Source organism: Hyperolius riggenbachi, chromosome 6, assembly GCF_040937935.1.
Source record: "Hyperolius riggenbachi isolate aHypRig1 chromosome 6, aHypRig1.pri, whole genome shotgun sequence".
NCBI lineage: Eukaryota > Metazoa > Chordata > Amphibia > Anura > Hyperoliidae > Hyperolius > Hyperolius riggenbachi.
In genome coordinates this window covers 114,143,282-114,162,703 of record NC_090651.1, presented here as the reverse complement: position 1 = coordinate 114,162,703, position 19,422 = coordinate 114,143,282, and the positions used below count along the sequence as shown (strand labels likewise).

The 19,422-nt window shown below is 42.3% G+C and overlaps 1 protein-coding gene across 5 annotated transcripts in view; it reads right to left on the bottom strand.

The window, feature by feature from the left end:
• DIPK1A (divergent protein kinase domain 1A) overlaps positions 1 to 19,422 on the bottom strand; it is a 228,858-nt gene that overhangs the window by 13,758 nt on the left and 195,678 nt on the right. For all 5 annotated transcript variants that reach the window (XM_068242602.1, XM_068242603.1, XM_068242601.1 and 2 more), the window contains one exon: positions 16,271 to 16,405. In XM_068242602.1, coding sequence (XP_068098703.1) covers positions 16,271 to 16,405 — 135 coding nt within the window. The remainder of the gene's footprint in view (positions 1 to 16,270; positions 16,406 to 19,422) is intronic.

Below are 19,422 nucleotides of genomic sequence, written 5' to 3'. Positions count from 1 at the left end.
TTGTTTAATGGCAAAAATCTATTAACCCTTTGCACTCTCACATGCAAATGTTCAAACAAATGCATTCACAGATTCACTCATCCAGGCACCACTGTTATCCCTACAGCTAAGTTAAAAGCCGGGGTCTTAGTTCACAGAAGAAGGATCCATAGATAGGTTTGATGCAATGAATGTGTTTGCATGTCTGCACTATGCATGTTACAGGGCCAGAGTTAGGACACCTATGTTTACCTGGGTACTTCTGCGCAGTATAGGTGACTAAGCATAAGAATGCATTCTTCTGTGAACTAAGACCCCGGCTTTTAACTTAGCTGTAAGGATAACAGTGGTGCCTGGATGAGGGAATCTGTGAATGCATTTGTTTGAACATCTGCATGCGAGAGTGCGAAGGGTTAATAGATTTTTGCTGTTTTCTGGCCACACCCCCTTCAGCACCTCCTTTTCCTTAATAACTTATTTAATGTACTAACTAGAGGCGATGTGCCTGGATATACGTGTTTTTTTCCTTGTTACTGACCCCTGTGGCTAGGGTTGTTTAATGCACTGCTAATATGAGTTACATTACCAGCAGTTTGGACCTGCACAGGCATGTATTGTAGCCAACAAAAGTCTTCCATACAAAACAGTTGAATAGCAAAGTTAGAGTGCATTTATACAGCTATAAACTGATGCACGTATATGCCTGCCCTCTAACACAGAGTAAGGCCCAGTGCACACCAAAACCGCTAGCAGATCCGCAATATGCTAGCGGTTTTGGGAGCTGATTTCAGAGCGATTCTAGGTATGTTTAGAGAGGTTTTCTAAACATACCTAGCGGTTTTGGGTGCGTTTTTGTGTAGCAGATTACACATATTGTTACAGTAAAAGCTGTTACTGAACAGCTTCTGTAACAAAACCGCCTGGCAAACCGCTCTGAAGTAGCGTTTTTCAGAGCGGTTTGCGTTTTTCCTATACTTTACATTGAGGACGAAACGCTTCTGCAAACCGCAAACGTGCAGCAGGAGGCGCGTTTGCGGCTGGGCAAAGACCTCAAACCGCCGGTGTGCACCATCCCATTGCAATGCATTAGCCAAGCGTTTTTACAGGCGGATGCGGCCGGCGGATCGCTCAAAAAACCGCTTGGTGTGCACTAGGCCTAAGGGTTAATGTTCAGGAAACAAATCATTAACTGGACCAGTGCTTTGTGAAGCATACAATATAGCATAGAGAGCGAGCAAAAGGTCTCCTATAAGGGAGGGGTGTCACAGAGCATGAAAGCTCATCTGAAACACCATGGTGTAGAAATGCTATGCGTTGCAGCAACAGGCCACTATTTTTGGAGTTGTCCTCCTTTGGGCCAATGGAGGTTTCTCTGTTACAAAGTGGCTCCTACACCAGGGCCTCTACTACTAGGAAACAAAGAGAGAAACTTGTTAAGTATTGAGCCTGTCATAAGAAATAAATATAGGTTTTTTAAAAATAAATAAATCTAAAAACAGTATATTTTAATGGCTAACTGGAAAGTTTTATATTGCAAGCGCTTGTACTTAAATTCATTTTGTATGTATAATCATTTCACAAACATGTCTTCAGAGGGATGTACATTATGTAATAGGAACAAATCAAAATGCAATAACAGAAGGCCAAGTCCTCCCCACTGCTACAAAAATGATGCCATTGTGGTGTGCGTGTGACTAAAGGTGACCATACACTTATAGATTTGCAGCAGATTCGACCATCAGATAGATTTCTGTCAGATGCCTATCAGGTCGAATCTGACAGGAATGTATCTGATGTGTGGCACACAGTAGGAATCAAATTTCAATCAATTTCAGAATGAAATCGATTTGAAATTAGATCAAAATGCTGTGTTTCACCATTTGATCCAATGCAACCCTATGGGCCATCCGACCCAGATTTTCCGTCCAGACCGAACGATCAAATCAATCGAAATCGTCTGGAAATCGATCGTTCTGCCGATCGATCATGCTTTCTGCTGCATCGAATTCTAGCATTCAATCAAAACGGTCGAATTGGCCGTCGATTGATAGATAAAATTGACCAGTGTATGGGCCCCTTAAAGGGGGTTGGACATTGCTGAGAAAGACTGAAATTGGGGCAAAAGCAGGAACTTTTTAATTTTGCTTCTGTAAAAGTTACGTGTGTGTGTGTGTGTGTGTGTGTGCGTGTGAGCGTGTGTGCTTGTGTGTGTGTGCTTGTGTGTGCGTACATACGTTTTTCACTGTTAGCGCACCAAAAAGCAAGTTTATTATCCGCGTAACATTTTAAAAATCTGGTGGTATGTTATTCACAATTTCTTTCTTCTCCTGCCAATAGTGGTGAAAGATCTGCCAGCTCATCTGCTCACCAAATATAGCCTCAAATGATTTCTCTGCTACCCAAAAGATAACAACCCAGAGCTCGGATCTCAGTTTGGGTGATTTGCCTTGGGGCATATTTAATTACTTGTCCCTGAATTGTAAACATTACGTTTTATTCTACGCAAGAGGTAAGTGTCATTTATTGCACAATGAGACTGATCCATGAGGTCACATCAGTCATGTGCATGTACATCTATCTAATGGGTGATTGCATCTATGGATATGCTTATTTTGTAATAATGCACAATTTATACTTCAAGTCTAAAATTTATTGTCAAGGAACAAACATTTTGAATACCTATAATCTTGAACTGTACTATAGGAGGATTATGTGTACCTAAATATAGTACTTTGGGTAGGATTACCATCGACCAAGTCCACAGCAGAGGCAAAAATGGTCTGTTTTCCGCACTGGAGACCAACGGACAAATGGAAACATCAACAGATCTTATGTTATCTATAGCATCCAATATGTAATATTATGATAGCCCACGCATGGTATTATGATAGCCCACGCATGGTAGATAGCATAAGTCCTTACGCAGAAAAAACACAGTATTCTTCCACCAACTAACACCACAGCGGATACGAGGTCCACACAAATATGTGGACCTCAAATCCGCCGTGGTGTTATTTGGTGGAAGAATACTGCTTTTTATTTGCACAAGGACTTATATTATCTATGTGTGCCATCATAGTATTAAGCCGCATCTACACACGTAGATGCGGCCGCGATGCTCCTTATCAATCGAGCCGCTGATGCGGCTCGATTGATAAGATCCGACAGGACGGATCTTAGCACCGTCGATTCCCTGCTCGCTCCCCGCGAGGGGACAATGGCAGGGAATCGAGCGGCAGATAAGCGGCGCGGCGCGGGGACGAGCGGGAATCGAGCGGGTATTGATTCCCGTGCACGCGCGCCGAGCGGGGATGCGGCGGGCACGCGGAAGAGGCGATCCGGCGGCTAATCGAGCCGCCGGATCGTCACAATCTCTCCCCGTGTAGACGGGGCTTTACATATTGAACTATTTTGTGTTGTTTGAAGTGCACCAGGACTGTTAGTCAGTTGTTGAACCTTTCACCCAAGTGGTTTATTGTGTCAGCGCAACATATACTGTATCTGTGAGATATCTATAGGATCCGTTACCAATTCTATGTAGTATAAAGCCCAATCTACACGATACGATTCTTTGTACGATTCAATTACGATTCTATTTACGATCCAATTAAATCCGACATGTTCGATCGGGATTCATGCAAAACAATGGCAAATCAAATTGAATCAAATCCCGATCGGACATGTCGGATTTAATCAGATCGTAAATGAAATCGTAATCAAATCGTACAAAAAATCGTATCATGTAGATGGGGCTTTAGAGTAGATTGAGTGAATATATTGATTGGATAATTTAGGCAGCCCCGTATACTACATAGAAATGGTAAGATTGGATGAAAAAGGTTGGATCATTAGTGGCCACCATTACACAAGCACAGCTCCAGCAATTGGAAATGACTTACATTCCCACAACCTCTATGGTAAGGAGTGTTTACTTCTCAGGTTTGTTTAAGGACAGATAATATGGCAGGGCAGGCACAATGACATACTAAAAGGAACATATTACTTGTACTACCCTTTTTCTTAAAAAAAAAAATTAAAATATGTGACACGGCGTAAAAATGTAAATAAAAAAACGTTAGTAAGGCAGAAACATGAAGTCAGCAATATGGTTTTGTGTTGCACATGCAATTCTGTTATAACATTCAATCTATAAGTATTGATGATGTGAAGTGATATACAGGTAGTCCCCGGTTAACGAACGAGATAGGGAGTGTAGGTTCGTTCTTAATCTGAAACCGTTCTTAAGTCAGAATGCTGTGCCATCTCTGCCCCCTTTGCCTCCTATGAGCCCCCCTTTGCCTCTAGTGTTCCCCTCTGTGCCACTCTGTCTCATTTTTTGCTGGTTTGTCCCCTTCAGTGCCTTTGTTTTCCTTCTGTGCTCGTTTGTTTGTGCCCCTCTATGTTCCCGCCTCTGTTTGTACCACCTCTGTGCCTCCGTTCGTACCCCTGTGCCTCAGTTTGTACCCCCTGTGCCTCTGTACCTCCATTTGTACCACCCCATGCCTCTTTTTGTACCCTTTTGCCTCCGTTCTCCCTCTGTGCTTCCGTTTGTACCCATGGTATTACTCCTGGTAACCCACAACATTCTCCTGCACACTTGTTTTCAAATGATTTTTGTACAATCCTTTACCATAGTCATTGGTAATGAGAGAAATCCGGGAGCCCAATCTGGTGCAATATTGTTAGTGGATCAGGGCGAAGTGTAACTAGTACATATTATACTCACAAAAGAGGGTTGCTAAAGAGGCAACCACTCGTTGTCACGTGTAGGGAAGTACCGTCCCCACTTGGTCTTTGGTTCCTCGGTGGTCGCTGCTCCAAAAAGATGATTATTATGTTGAGATAACTCGACTAAATCTCCCCTATAACCATAGGGGCTGCTTAACGATCGGCTAAGAAAGGGTAGGAGGTGCCCGGATATGTAGTAGGGTAGTATACCTCTATAGATGTATATAACTCTATATGGTAGTGTCCAACAATGTTAAAACATAAGGTTGTCCTACCTTATAGATGTCCCGCTTGGGATAAAAGCAAATGGAGATTGTGGATAAAAAACAAACAAAAAACACACAGTTTTTTATTGATGCACTAGACACCGCGTTTCACGGTCACAGCCGCTTCCTCAGGTTGTTAGCACAAATGATAAAAACTGCTACTGTTACATAACTTATATAAAACTTTGAGGTCCATATCGTGTGCAAACTTAAACCTGTGACCGTGAAACGCGTTGTCTAGTGCATCAATAAAAAAACTGATTTTTTTTTATCCACAATCTCCATTTGCTTTTATCCCAAGCGGGACATCTATAAGGTAGGACAACCTTATGTTTTAACATTGTTGGACACTACCATATAGAGTTATATACATCTATAGAGGTATACTACCCTACTACATATCTGGGCGCCTCCTACCCATTCTTAGCTTATCATAGTCATTTTTGGATTTTTGCATGTACAATAAAGAGACATTTAATTTATCCCTCCCAAATGTACATTAGACAAAATTATGTACAGTATTGTATGCAGTCTTTGCTGGATAAAATGTATATACGTGTATTGGGTGGTCATTGTTTTTGATTGTCTGAAAACTTTAATAGACTATGTTTTTGTTTATTAAAGAAAAAAAAAAGATAAAAAGAGAGATGTAATTATCTCTAGCTCTGGAGTGGTAACTTGCAGTGATAATCATTTTAGCTTGAAAGAACTTTTTTTTATCGTAGTTACAAACGTGTCTTTTGTTGCTCTGCCCTAACATTTTTGATAAGCGTTGCTGTAATTAAATTCAAAACAAGCATATATTATTTATCAAACACATTTTCTACTTTGAAATGTTTTGCCTTTGTACTATGGTCTATTACATGTGGGGCTTAAATGATTTACAAATCATCCATTTCTCTTTTAATGCACATTTTACAAAGCTCTTTAGGAAACGCAGCTATATAAATTCTGCCAGTCCGAAAAATAGGGGCTCTTACTTTCAGCACACAGAGGAGCACGATAGGGCCTTTTCACACCGAAACTCGCGATCAGCAGCACAAATGCACTGCAAAGCCCATTGCGAATTTGAGCATTTGAACAAGCGCGGTTTAACCAACAATTTGCGGCAGCTATTTTAAAACCTTAGACTGCTTGACTGAAATTGCACTGAAAATGCATGCAGCGCTTTTGGCCTTGGCCAAAAATGTAAGTGCACCGGTGAAGATTTATGAAAAGCTTGGCAGGGAAAATTAAAGCAAATTTGATGAACAGGTGCAGAAACGGAGCAGTTGCTCAGAAGGACTATCAGAATCCATCATCTCTCAGTGTAGATTGGCTTCTTGAAGCAGAATGTATTTGCGATAATTATACTTTAACTGAGCAACTGGTCTCCCACAATGCATCACTACTGGGCAGTCTGTTAATTCATCATCTGCGACTCTACTTAGTTTTTGCGCCAGCTCTGCTCTAATGTTTCCTGCTCTGGTTTTAATAAATCTGTCTGTCTTTGCTCAGAAGTCTCAAACCGTGGGCTACACTCTGTTCACTTTCTTTTCCTCAAAGGCTCTAACATTCTACTCCTCCTGAACTCACAATCACAGTTCATGTACTGAAACTTAGCTGTCCCAATGTACTCCTCAGGTAGCAGCCAGGGCTGTGGAATCGGAGTAATGTTTGGGTACCTGGAGTCGGAGGTTTCATAAACAGAGGAGTCGAAGTCGGATGATATTTGTACTAACTCCACAGCACTGGTAAGTATTATACTAAGGAGTCGGAGTCAGTTATTTAGGGTACCTGGAGTCGGAGGTTTCATAAACTGAGGAGTCGGATGATTTTTGTACCGACTCCATAGCTTTGGTAAGAATTATACTGAGGATTTGAAGCAATTTTGGGTACCTGCAGTCGGTGGTCTCATAAACTGAGAAGTCAGATTGTTGTACCGACTCCACAGCCTTGCTAGCAACTCACAAAAGTTGCTACAACTACTTAATATGGGGTATTACCCCCAGAAGCTTTTATAATAACTGTGGGAATAAGATGGTATACTCTGGCTCTCAAGCTAGACACAGCTGTGACTTCCCCATTGCAGCTGTATTATTCGACCTCAGCAGAGAACCCCAAGAGCTGTTGAGTGCTCTGTATTATATTGTGTAGTGCTCCGTATTATATATGTAACTTGAGTGATCAGAATTACTTTGCTATTTGGACAAATATGGTTTAGTGATACAGGCAATCTGTAATAGCTGGTAGCCTTCCTTGGTGTTCACCTATACTATGCACTAGAGAGGAAGATGTAGGCAGCCTCCAAAGATCTGCTTGCGCATTCATCTACTGCAGCACATGTTCCACTTTGGATACCTAAATCATTAGAGGATGACTTTAGATACTAAGACAGCCATGACGGAGACCCTGCTGCAACTGGTATCTAGCATGCCCACAGATCTAGCAATAATGGGCAGATTTGACCAAGAGACAGATCACTCTCTGATCAAAGACAGATCTATCGGCTGCCCTTACACCACAGGCCAATTCCTGATCGATTTCAGCATTCAATGTCTTGGGAATAAGCCGCATCTGCCGCTGCCCCTCAAGTGTATAAATGTGCTCCCCTCTCCCCACCCCGGTGGGCATTTAAGTCACCCACCGTGTGGTGCCCATCCATCTTTGGAATCCCACTCTTCCATTTGCGCTATACACACTGCCAGTGCGTATAGCACATGGCGCGTGACATCACACACACGCGCAGCTGCTAATACTGTTTATATAATGCTGTAACATGTAACAACAAAACTATGTTATAAAAAATCACAACATTGTATAATTTGTAAATTGAAACAACTTTGCAACTCTGAGATGTTGTAACGTGAGTCATTTGCAAGTATGGGACTGTCTAGTACATGATAAATTTACAGACCCAGTCTGTTCAACTCATCAGAAAAATTAAAATGCTCAGAGCAGACTGCTACTTTCTTTGCAAGAGTATTTTAGGGACATGAGACCTACATCTTATGCGGCTCTTGAACTTGATGACAAGTGCAATGGTTACATAATTTCTTCAGGCTGAGGGTGTTCCACCTGGCAATGTTGTTATGCATAATGTGAATAGCCACAGATCGCTGCAATCCATGAATCACCAACAAAACTTTAAACAGAACCTGACACTAACCCAAAGCTCAAAACATTCTTTACTGCACCATAAGTAATCTCGGCTCTGCCTGTTCAGTAAGCCAGCACCTATTTCAGTAAGGAGTTTCTTGGGCAAGTCTCCTTAACACTGCTACTGCCTACTGAGTGCGCTCTAGTGGCTGCCTCGCAAGCGCTTTGAGTCCGACAGGAGAAAGGCGCTATACAAATACTGCCATTATTATTATTATTATTATAAGTAAACAACTATAATCATGCACAATCTGGAATCGTATTCCTAATCTACCAGTAGGTGCTAGCATGTCACAGTGCTGAAGTCAGTGACTCTGCACAGCACAGTTGTTACTCAAGGCTCGTGGGGCGAATGTGGCCCTCCTTGCCTTTTTATGTGGCCCTTGAGAGCTTAAAATGTGCATTATTGTAAGCCAGGGATGTCAAACCCATCCTTCGAGGTCCTCACACATTTTTGACACAGCTCAAATGAATTGATGGGTCTGAATCATGAAAGGTGTGCTCCATCAGGTAGAACACATTCCTCTCTCAGTCCATCCTAAACACTGGTATGGATCTGGCCCACAGGCTTGGAGTTCGACATCTATGTTGTAAGCAGTAAAGGAACTACCTTTACCTGCTCCAGCGATGTGTCGGGTCTATTCTTTTCTTCCCAGCAGCTGCTACTAAGTCTCCAGCCTGTGCTTCTAAAGGTGACCATACATGGTACAATTTTTCATTTTTTTTCGATTAGATAATTTAGTTCGATTATTCCGTTAGATCGAATATACAAATTTTTCCAGCATATCCGATCTGATTTTTCTCGAACAAACGGGATAATCGTTCGAATTTCTTGATCGAAAAAAAAAATATTTTCAACTTTGTCGATTCGATCATTTAGATTGAAAAAATGGGATAATCGAACGTTTTTATTGTACCATTTATGGCCACCATAAGTCTCCAGCTTCCAATCACATAACATGCATTGGGAGCCGTAGGTATGCAGCATAGAGTGTGTGGCTTTCAGGAAGATCAAAGGAGACCCGAAGCAGCCACTAGAGCAGGCAAATATTAAACTGCTCCACTGCGCTGCTCTGTAGAAGGGGGAGAAGCAGGGCCCACTAGGTTGCTATAACTACGACACTTAGAGACAATAAATGTTAAATCTTAATAACCAATTTAGGCCACAACTATGGTTTTAGATTTTGTCTCCTTACATGACTGAATTTGACACCCCTGCTGTACAAGCAAGTCGGGGAATGCACACATTTACAATACAGGAGGTATTGAATACAACATCTACAAGACTAACATTAGGGGCTAGCTATACTATTTAAAAGAATATACAAGCATACAGTAGAAAAAAGTTAATAAGCACCATTTACAAAATCTATTATTAAGTTAAATTGACAAATCACAGTGAATCAATGGCAGTCACTCATAGTGATAGACTGTAGACAGATAAATTGATTATTTTCCGAATTGTAAGTGGACCGTCAAGTGCACTACCTCACAGGAATTCCAGCTGTTGTCTTATGCAGCCAAATTGTTACCATGTTTAGTGATACCATTAGTCACTGTACTGCTTCACATCACAATGACTCTTCTAAACATGCTCCTAATTATGTGCCTTAAGAATAACTGGGCTAATTAAAGGCTGTTAAGGGTGAGCACTGAGCTCATATGAAAGCCTCGGGGAGATATTCTGAAAGAAATTTGTCACCGATTACAAGGCTCTTATTTTATTCTTACCCATCCAGACACTTAATGGTTTCCAAGTATTTTTTAGTTAAAAGCAATGCTTTGTTTGTTCTAAAATAAAGCTCACTCCAACCTGAATTATCGCAAATGCTTTCTGTTTTAGGAAAGCAAACTTTTGTTTTTCTTAAAGGGAAGGTTCAAGCAAAAAAAAAAAATGAGATTCACTTACCTGGGGCTTCTACCAGCCCCATGTAGCCATCCTGTGCCCTCGTAGTCACTCACTGCTGCTCCAGTTCCCCGCTGGCAGCTTTCTGACCTCGGAGGTCAGGGCCACATTGCATACATTTTTACGCATTCCAGCTAGTGCAGGAACAAAAATTTACGCGTTTCACCACTAACGCGTAAAAATGTATGTGTTAATGTTCCTGCACTAGCGGGAATGTGTAAAAATGTACGCAATTTGGCCCTGACCTCCGAGGTCAGAAAGCTGCCAGCGGGGGACTGGAGCAGCAGTGAGTGACTACGAGGGCACAGGATGGCTGCATGGGGCTGGTAGAAGCCCCAGGTAAGTGAATCTCATTTTTTTTTTTTGCTTGGACCTTCCCTTTAACATCTTAGTAAGGGGGCTTTTAGGACCATTGTAGTCCCTTACACACTCCAATGAGTTCTGGGTCACCATGAGCTTGCTGGTTAGTCTGTGCCTCTCGGATTCACAAGCCCTACTCCATAGAGCCAAATTAATCCATGCCATGCACTGATGAGGATCAAGCAATCCGAAACAGTCTCTGTGCATGTTGGATTATTATGGCTCTGTACAAATTAACAAACTGACACATCATTGCATTCCAGCGGTTCTGGAGGGGTGTTTAACTTCTAAGGGTACAATGGTTAATTTGCATATATTCAGCAGTGTTGCTCTGGGAGACATCTCAAGCTCACTCCAACCTGAATTATTGCAAATTCTTTCTGTTTTAGGAAAGCAAACTTTTGTTTTTCTTGTTCTAAAATGAAAGTGCAAACTCATAACGAATATACTCAGGCTAGAAATACTATAAAGGTAGCCATACAGTACATCTAGCGATGAGGGACAGATTCAACCAAGAGACAAATCTTTCTCTAATCGGATCTGATTAGAGAGAGATCTGTCAGCTACACATACACTGCCGGCCGATTCCCGATCAATTTCATGTGGAAATTGATTCGGAATCGGCCTTGTGACGCCGCATCTGCCACCTCGCCGGCCCAACGCTGTCACCCCCCCTAACGTTCAATGTGCCCCCCAGTGCACTATGCATTACCAGTTGCTGTCCACTGCACATTACACATTGGGGGACAGCGTCAGGGGTTTCATTCGTCGATCGTCCAGGTATCAGTTGCTGTTACAGCCGTGCACCAGCTTGAACAAGACGACCCTACATCTTGCCGAATGTCCGACTGATTCATGCAACCAATTTGGGCCAAAAATTGGTTGCACTGTCAGTTGGGCATGCACTTGGTGGCACCGATCTTCAGCTGATTCCAATTATAATAATTGAATCGGATGGTCGATCGGCCGCCAAGTCGTCTGATGGATGGTCACCTTTAGTATAGACATTTACGGTGAAACTAAAAGGAGGCAAAACAAGCAGCACCATCCATCATCTTCTGCTTCCTGGTGGATCATTGGCAGCACTCACACTGGTTTTGAGACACTGAGGAACGCATAGAGATCAGAAACAGGAAGTCGGTGGATCACCTGACTGGGGAGAGCTGCGGTCTGGCTGAATCTCAGTTGAGCTGAGTTGCATCTCACTCTGGATGTCGGGACTACATCAAAATTTGGTGTGTTTATTGATGTAAGGGCACAACGGGATTACTACTTCAGGAGAAGGTACTGTATTGCTTCAACCATAGAATTGTGTTTAGCTCAAAAGCTGGAGACACTTGTTGAGCACCGCCATCTGCACTGAGGTACTTTGTGTTTACACCATACATGGGTTGTGAGTTTCCAGCTATAGTGATTGTTTGATTGCGCCGAGGTAAATACTTTTTGCTATTTCCTCATCTTTGAGGCTTGGAGCCTGCCCCTTACCTTACAGCAGCAGACAGTTTTTTTTCATATATTGCACTACTCTTATTGTGTGTTTCAGGTTTTACTATTTGCAATATTTGTTTGTTATACTGCCTCTGCTCGCTCTGAATCTGTCTATTAGTCTTTCTTAATATTTTATTTCTTTGCCACAGCTTAGATGAACTTCAAGGAGACTTTAAACATGCCCTGTTTAGATGATTTCCCTACTAGCTACTCTGCATCTTCAAACAGGAACAGAAGAGGTTAAAATGCAAAAGGTCTTTTGTTCCATTCCCTCTGATCACTGCCTGGCGGAAGAAATGCAGGAACCGCCAGAGAAGGTTTTGCGTCCTATCAAGATGCATCATCAGGACTTTCAGGAGACAGGGGCTGTTTCTATTTGCTTCTGCTCCAGTCAGTCATAGCTTATTCCTCATTGCTTCTGTGAGTTCTGTGAGTCTCGCACTGATACTGACAGAAGAGAAGTGCTGGTAATGGAACAGTGTTTTACCACATGCTTTAAACATGGTGAATTGACATTTACTGACATTTGTGGCGGTGTTTACCACACAAGTCGGTAATTTACCTCACTACTCGGTAATTTCAGCTTTGCATGCGGTAACAGCCTTGGTGAAATTTCCTAAGTGATCAGTAAAATCAGGTGTTTTCAGCATTACCAAATGCGATAATCCTCTGTGAATTGACGCCATTGTGAGCTAATACATACTGACATGAACTGTATGTGACTTATACAAAAACCTAGCAGTAGTATGTTTTCTGGAGTCACTGTGCGGGTTTCAGATCAAAGACGAATTCTAAATCAAACTAAAAGAATTTTATATTTTTAACTTTAAACATAATGAAGAAAGTTTATTGCCTCTGTCGGCTCTTCACAGCGGTCTATGACTACACTGGAATGGCTACTCTCACTTTCTGTCATCATTTCCTTTGATGACAAAGACCACAGTAACACCAAGTAGGAATGGTTAATGGGATTATGAATAGAATCATTCTGATTTGATGCTGGGCTATGCAAACTTTCTATGTCAGTTTATGCAGCCTGAAAATTGATCAACTGAATCCCACCTTGGCTTTATCGGATAGGACCATTTTCAAGCTGCAGACACTCCTAGCTGTTGGAGTAAGTACTAGTTTTAGACACTGTATTGACCTGAGCAAGCAGGTTTCTTTTTTAAAACAAATGTTATTGATTTTTCTACCATTGTTGCATATTACCACACATCACAGTTGGTCTCCTTTATAATCAAAGCTTGAGAGGTTGCCCAAAACCACATCAGGGCACTCCCAAACAAACACAGTTTTATGACTAACAGTGTAACAAGTCAAGTCAGACAACATAAAAACAAGCAAAAGTCAGAAACCCCCTATCCATACCCACCCACCTCCCTGCCCATCCTCCTGTCATCTCTGGTACTTCAAGCCAAGTACAAATAGTGTCATGAGATCTCGAACATTCCCAGGGTTCAATGTAGCAATTCCATAATATACCACTCTGTATACTTTAAGTGTTCCACACACTCATTTATGTCCCTTTCAGTAAAGGTGTTTAGTATGAAACTTACTGAGCCGCTAGATGGATCAGTAAGTTTCTTCAGTTGCGCTTTATCGGGCATGCTGACAATCGGAGCAGCCCCGGGAGACTGCATGGGAGCCCATGGCCTGAAGGGGGCTGGAGGAAGCCTCGGGTAAGTATAAATTATTTTCTTAGGTTTCTCAGGTTCACTTTAAAGGGTACCTGAGAAAGTAAAAGAACTGATACTTACCTGGAGCTTCCTCCAGCCCGATGTACACTATTGCCTCTCTCGTCGTCCTCTTGGCCTCTCCATACATCTGCAATCTCACCTCGTATTAGGGCTCCTAGTCGGGGTACACTGCATGCGTGGCCCAGCTACGCTTATGTCCCCAATTTGCTCCTGTCGCCAGAGCCCTAATATCGGGCAAGATTGCATTAGAATGGAGGGACTGGTGAGGATGGCAAGGAAGGCCACAGTGTACATGGGGCTGGAGGATGCCCCAGGTAAGTATCAATTCTTTTACTTACTTTGGCTCAGGTTCCCTAAGATTTCTTATTTTTCCTTGGCCATTTCTTACTCTGCTTTTTCTCTTCCCCTTAATCTTTTCTCCCTTCCATGAAACAAGATTGGTGCCATAGGACTCAGTAGTCTGGTTCCATGGGCTTAGAAGCCAATGTTTTTTGTTAACCAGTTGCAGGTTATTAAGCATTGGCTCATTACTAACTGATAACTAACGGATAACGTAATTTGCGTTGCGACTTTAACGTCGCATCAAAATGCAAAGTCCTACTTTGATAGAGGCCTTAGGGTCCCACTAGCGTCTGTCATGACTACGGATGTCCATGTAACCAATGGACCAAGAGGGTTTCACAAACATGTAACAATACGAATACCCCCTAAAACTTCATTTTTAATTATCAATACTCCTTTTGTAGATTTCTATGCACTTGTCTGATTTATACTGAGGAATAATAAAGTTTTTTTTATTACTGTGCAACAGAGAACCTATCTGCAATTTTTTGGGATCCCCTATATGAATAGCGAGTTCACACTGTTTCTAACTTACAGGGCTCTCAGGTAAGCATTCCAGAGATTACTGCATGGAAAGTATTATGCTGGGAGCATGATTGTTGGTTTTTGTGTGCATTTTCAACACAGGAAAACTAAGAACCAATGTTACTCAATGGGCTAGTGCACATCTGAATGCGTTTTTCACATGCAGAAAAACAAACAAACCACAGACAGCAGTGCAGCACTGCATGCATCTATGCTATCAACTACATTAGTGTGAAAAAATGTGCGCAGTTTCCCACACACAGGCCCATATGCAATTCCCCTTTTCTCCTGAGTTTTCTCCTAGATCATCATTTTTAATCTTCTATTTAAAATAACTTTCCAACCCTTTTCAACTAAAAATGTACTGAAAAGTTGATGAAAACTTACTATAAAAATAATTTTGAGTATGTTCTTGCTTTTTGGTGGCTTAAAATGCATTTTATTGACAAGTTTAAAAATATCACCTAGGAGAAAACTCAGGAGAAAAGCGTAATTGCATCTGGGCCATCATGTGCAGAAAACTGACAGACGAGTGTGTGGCCAGTCTCAGGTTGGATCCATACTTGTCTATCAGTTTTCTGCATGAGTTTTCTGACAGTTCTGCATTGCTGTCAGTTGTTTTTCTGCATATGAAAAATGCATTCAAGGTGTGAAATAGCCCATTGATTCACATTAGTTCCTTGCTTTCCTGTGCAGAAAATGCACTGTAAAACTGATGAGTGGAGATAAGCACTAAGGCTGGGTTCACCCTGGTCAGATTTTCTGCACAGAAAAACTGAGAACCAATGTTAATCAGTGTGCTAGTTCACACTTGAATGCGTTTTTCACATGCAGAAAAGCAAGTGATCGCAATGCATCACTGTCAGACAACTAATACAGAAAAACAGACGCAGAAAACTGATAGACAAGTGGGAATCCAGCCTAAGGGCTCGTTTACACTAGAGGTGCTTTTTCATTTTTTCAAGCGCTGGCCTGAGAACACTTACACCATGTGTTCCTAGTTCAGATTGGGGCGTTTCGGTCACTTTTAGATCGAAAAAGCGCTGCATGAACCTTTACGGATGGATTCCGCCTCAATAGAAGGTATAGGAAAAATGCAAACGCTCACAAAATCGCTTTGTGCAGTGATTGCGTTTGCGTTTTAAGAAAAATTACATTGTATTTATTCTTTTCCGGGTCACACAGTTCACTTCTTGACTTGCATCAGGGAGTGAATTAAAAAACGCTCTGGAGAAGCGCTTAGAAAAGCGCTTTTAACAAAAACGCACCGCCCATCCAAGCGTCGGGAATCGAAAAAAAAAATCAAGGCCAAAAAAAGCCCAACGCGAACGCTCACATGGTCGGAACGCAATGTGGACAAGGCCTGAGTGAGGCATTAGTTATCGGTGCATGTTAGTAGCTTTCGGTTTTGGGTCCTCCCTGATATTAGGAAATTTCTGTTATGTCCACGCATGTCTAACTGCTTCAATAAATGCTGGCATATTATTACAATATCGCCACTGCGTGTCCTTACGCCTTCACTGGGAGCCATTTACATTGTTTGTTGTTGAAATGAGCACATATTCTGGCAATAGGCAGTGAACATTTTACACAATGACAGCTCTGAGCTGTATTCAACAAGCCAGCCTGTACATTGAGTGCTGGATAGCTCATGCTTCTATTTTCTCTCACAACACTGTACCAAGGGATGATGTGAAGAGGCTCAGCTCTTTAATAATGAGAAGGTACCATAATGGAAGGAAGGCAGCCAGTGCGAGATCACACCAGAGATAAGTGGCACTCATGGACCATATCAATTCCATCCTCAACATTTCTATTTATGCGACATGACAACTTACGATAGTAGCTTTGCACTCATGTCCCCTGCAGAGTTCTGTATAGGAGTTGTAACGCACATATATCACCCAGCTGCTGATGAACACCGCCAGCCATGTTAAGAAGAGGTATTTAATCCGCATATAGGACAAACGAGCCTGCAGACAAAGACAAGGTTATGGTCACAATAGCATTAAAAGTGTTAGCATGTTCCACTGGCAAGACAGTTGTTTAGACCTCCAGACAATGGAACATGTAACCATCATTACAGACAATCCGTGAGATGCAAATAATTCCAGTGTGAATGCCAACATAATGCATGCTTTATACACATCATATCAATTTTGTTTGGCCACATTCCAAGATGCAAGGTTAGAATTATTTGCATGTTATTGACCACGGTGTATGAATTTAAAGCAGAACGAAACCCAGCATTTCTTCTTTGCTCTGGGGCCTAGTGCACACCAGAGCGGTTCGGCACCGTTTTGCGATCCGCTTGCGGATGTGGAAACGCTTGGGTAATGTATTTCAATGGGCTGGTGCACACCAGAGCGGGAGGCGTTTTGCAGAAACGCATACTCCCGGGCTGCTGCAGATTTTGGATTGCGGGGGCGTTTCTGCCTCCAATGTAAAGTATAGGAAAAACACAAACCGCTCTGAAAAACGGCAGTTCAGAGCGGTTTTGCAGGCGTTTTTGTTACAGAAGCTGTTCAGTAACAGCTTTACTGTAACAATATCTGAAATCTACTACACCAAAACCGCTACACAAAACCGCAAAACGCTAGCTGAAACGCTACAGAAAAAGAAGAAAAAGCGTTTCAAAATCTGCTAGCATTTTGCGGATCTGCTAGCGGTTTTTGGTGTGCACCAGGCCTAATAGATTATTTACAGCATATTATATACAAACAGCATTTTTTTTTTACTAGAACAGCATTCAAAGGGTTACACACAAGACTTAGAAGTTCCCTGCCAGCAAAGCTGGGCATCAGAAGTGCAGATAATGTTATCTTGTATTTAATTGTATCAAGTGAGGAATGTAAATAAACACTTCTCTGACACTGCAGGCTCTGCTGAACAAAGTCAGACAATCAGAAAGCATTTCTGCTTACGTTAGAACATGAATAAAGCAGTTATAAATTAAATGCAAAGTCAGCTCTCAGAGAAAAAAAAAAAGTGTACCGTATATACTCGCATATAAGCCAAATTTTTGAGCACAAAAAATGTGCTCAAAAGTCCCCCTGTCGGCTTATATGAGAGTCAAACTTTTCAGGTGTGGACACTCACCTTATGCAGGGCCCTGAGTGGAGTGTGTAGCCAACAGAGTGGAGTAAATGTCATCTAGTGCAGGCGGTTGAGTGGATACAGAGCGGGCAGGTTTTGCCGGCATGACGATCCTGGATTACTGTGGCATGTGCAGCGCCGCTCACTATTGCAGTGATGAGCGGCCGGTAAGAGCAGACAGAGCGGGTAGGCTTTGCAGGCCACCTGGAGTCAGAGCAACTGTAGCGCTGCACAGTTTTGCAGCGATGAGCGGAAGAAGAGCGGGAGGATTTTGCATAGCAAGCCGGGAGATATCTAATATGTAGCGCTGTGATCCGGAGAGAGCGTGGTGTGTGACGTCAGCTCTGTGTCTCATCTCTATTATGGCCTCTAGCAGTGTCTTGAGACTCATTGTGAGAGTCTCAAGACACCGCTAGAGGGTGTCATAGGGATCAGACAGAGCTGACGTCACGCACCACGCTCTCTCTGGATCATCATAGCTCTGCACATTAGATATCTCCCGGCTTGCTATGAAAAATCCGCCCGCTCTTCTTCTGCTCATCGCTGCAAAACTGTGCAGCGCTACAGTTGCTCTGACTCCAGGTGGCCTGCAAAGCCTGCCCACTGTCTATTCTCTTACCAGCCGCTTATCACTGCAATAGTGAGCGGCGCTGCACATGCTACAGTAATCCAGGATCGTCATGCCGGCAAAACCTGCCCGCTCTGTATCCACTCAACCCGGCTGCACTTGATGACATTTACTCCACTCTGTTGGCTGCACACTCCACTCAGGGCCCTGCATAAGGTGAGTGTCCACAACTGAAAAGTTTGACAGTGTGAGAGGCATGGAGGTGAAAGAGGGCTCCTGGACTACTGAAAAAGAAAAAAAAAATATGCTGGCAGTCGAGGGACATTACTGGGCTGATCACAGGCACAACTTGTTAGGCAGGGTAAATCTCCAGTACAATCCTGAAGTCACTGTATGCAGGACTTGCACATGTGCTAATTGTAATATTAACACATGTTAATGTGAGCACATGTGCAAGTCCTTGCTACAGCTGACTTCCAGATTGTACTGGAGATTTACTGTACTTACAATGAGCTCTGTCTGCCATCAGTCCAGTGTCGAATTGTAGATTGTGAACATTTACTGGAGTTTTAAGCCAATGCATTTCCTACCCCTGGCTTATATGCGAGTCAATAATTTTTCCCTGATTTCTGATGTAAAAGTTGGGGGGTCAGCTTATACGCAGGTCGGCTTATATGCGAGTATATACAGGTACTTTGGGAACTTATAATTTCTAAATGAATAATCATACTTATGCACAAAAACAAATATGATAACCGTATGGCATATAAAAAGTAGGAAAACATGTTTTTATTGAATATTATGTCAGGGTTTTATACCGCTTTAACCTCCCTAGTGGTATTGACGGTTGTACACATCCCTACAAAACACGCTGTGAACAGTATTGAAGTACACGTCAATACTCTCCTGCACTGTATACTAGACCCTTGCTTGACACATTTTGGCAAGTTACAGGAAAAAAAAGGTTATCAAAATTAATTGGATAATTTTTTGCACAGACATCCTGGGGAAATTGAACGCCAGGGAGGTTAAGTAAACATTATTTTACATACACTATGCAAATAAACAGGAAGCAGGCACCGTCCAATACAAATACAAACAAAATATGGTTTATTCGGACAATCCAGCAGTTATATCTAGACAGATGTGCAATACAAATCAGCTGCGAAGCATTCACGTCTCCCTGGACACGTGGTCATGCTTGTTTAAAGTCCTACCATCCAGGGAGACGCGAAACGGCTGTCGCAGGTCATAACAGTGCCCATGAACATGGTACATGGTGAGATCATTCGCATCTTGTATGCCTCTGTTATTTAAATCCTGCAC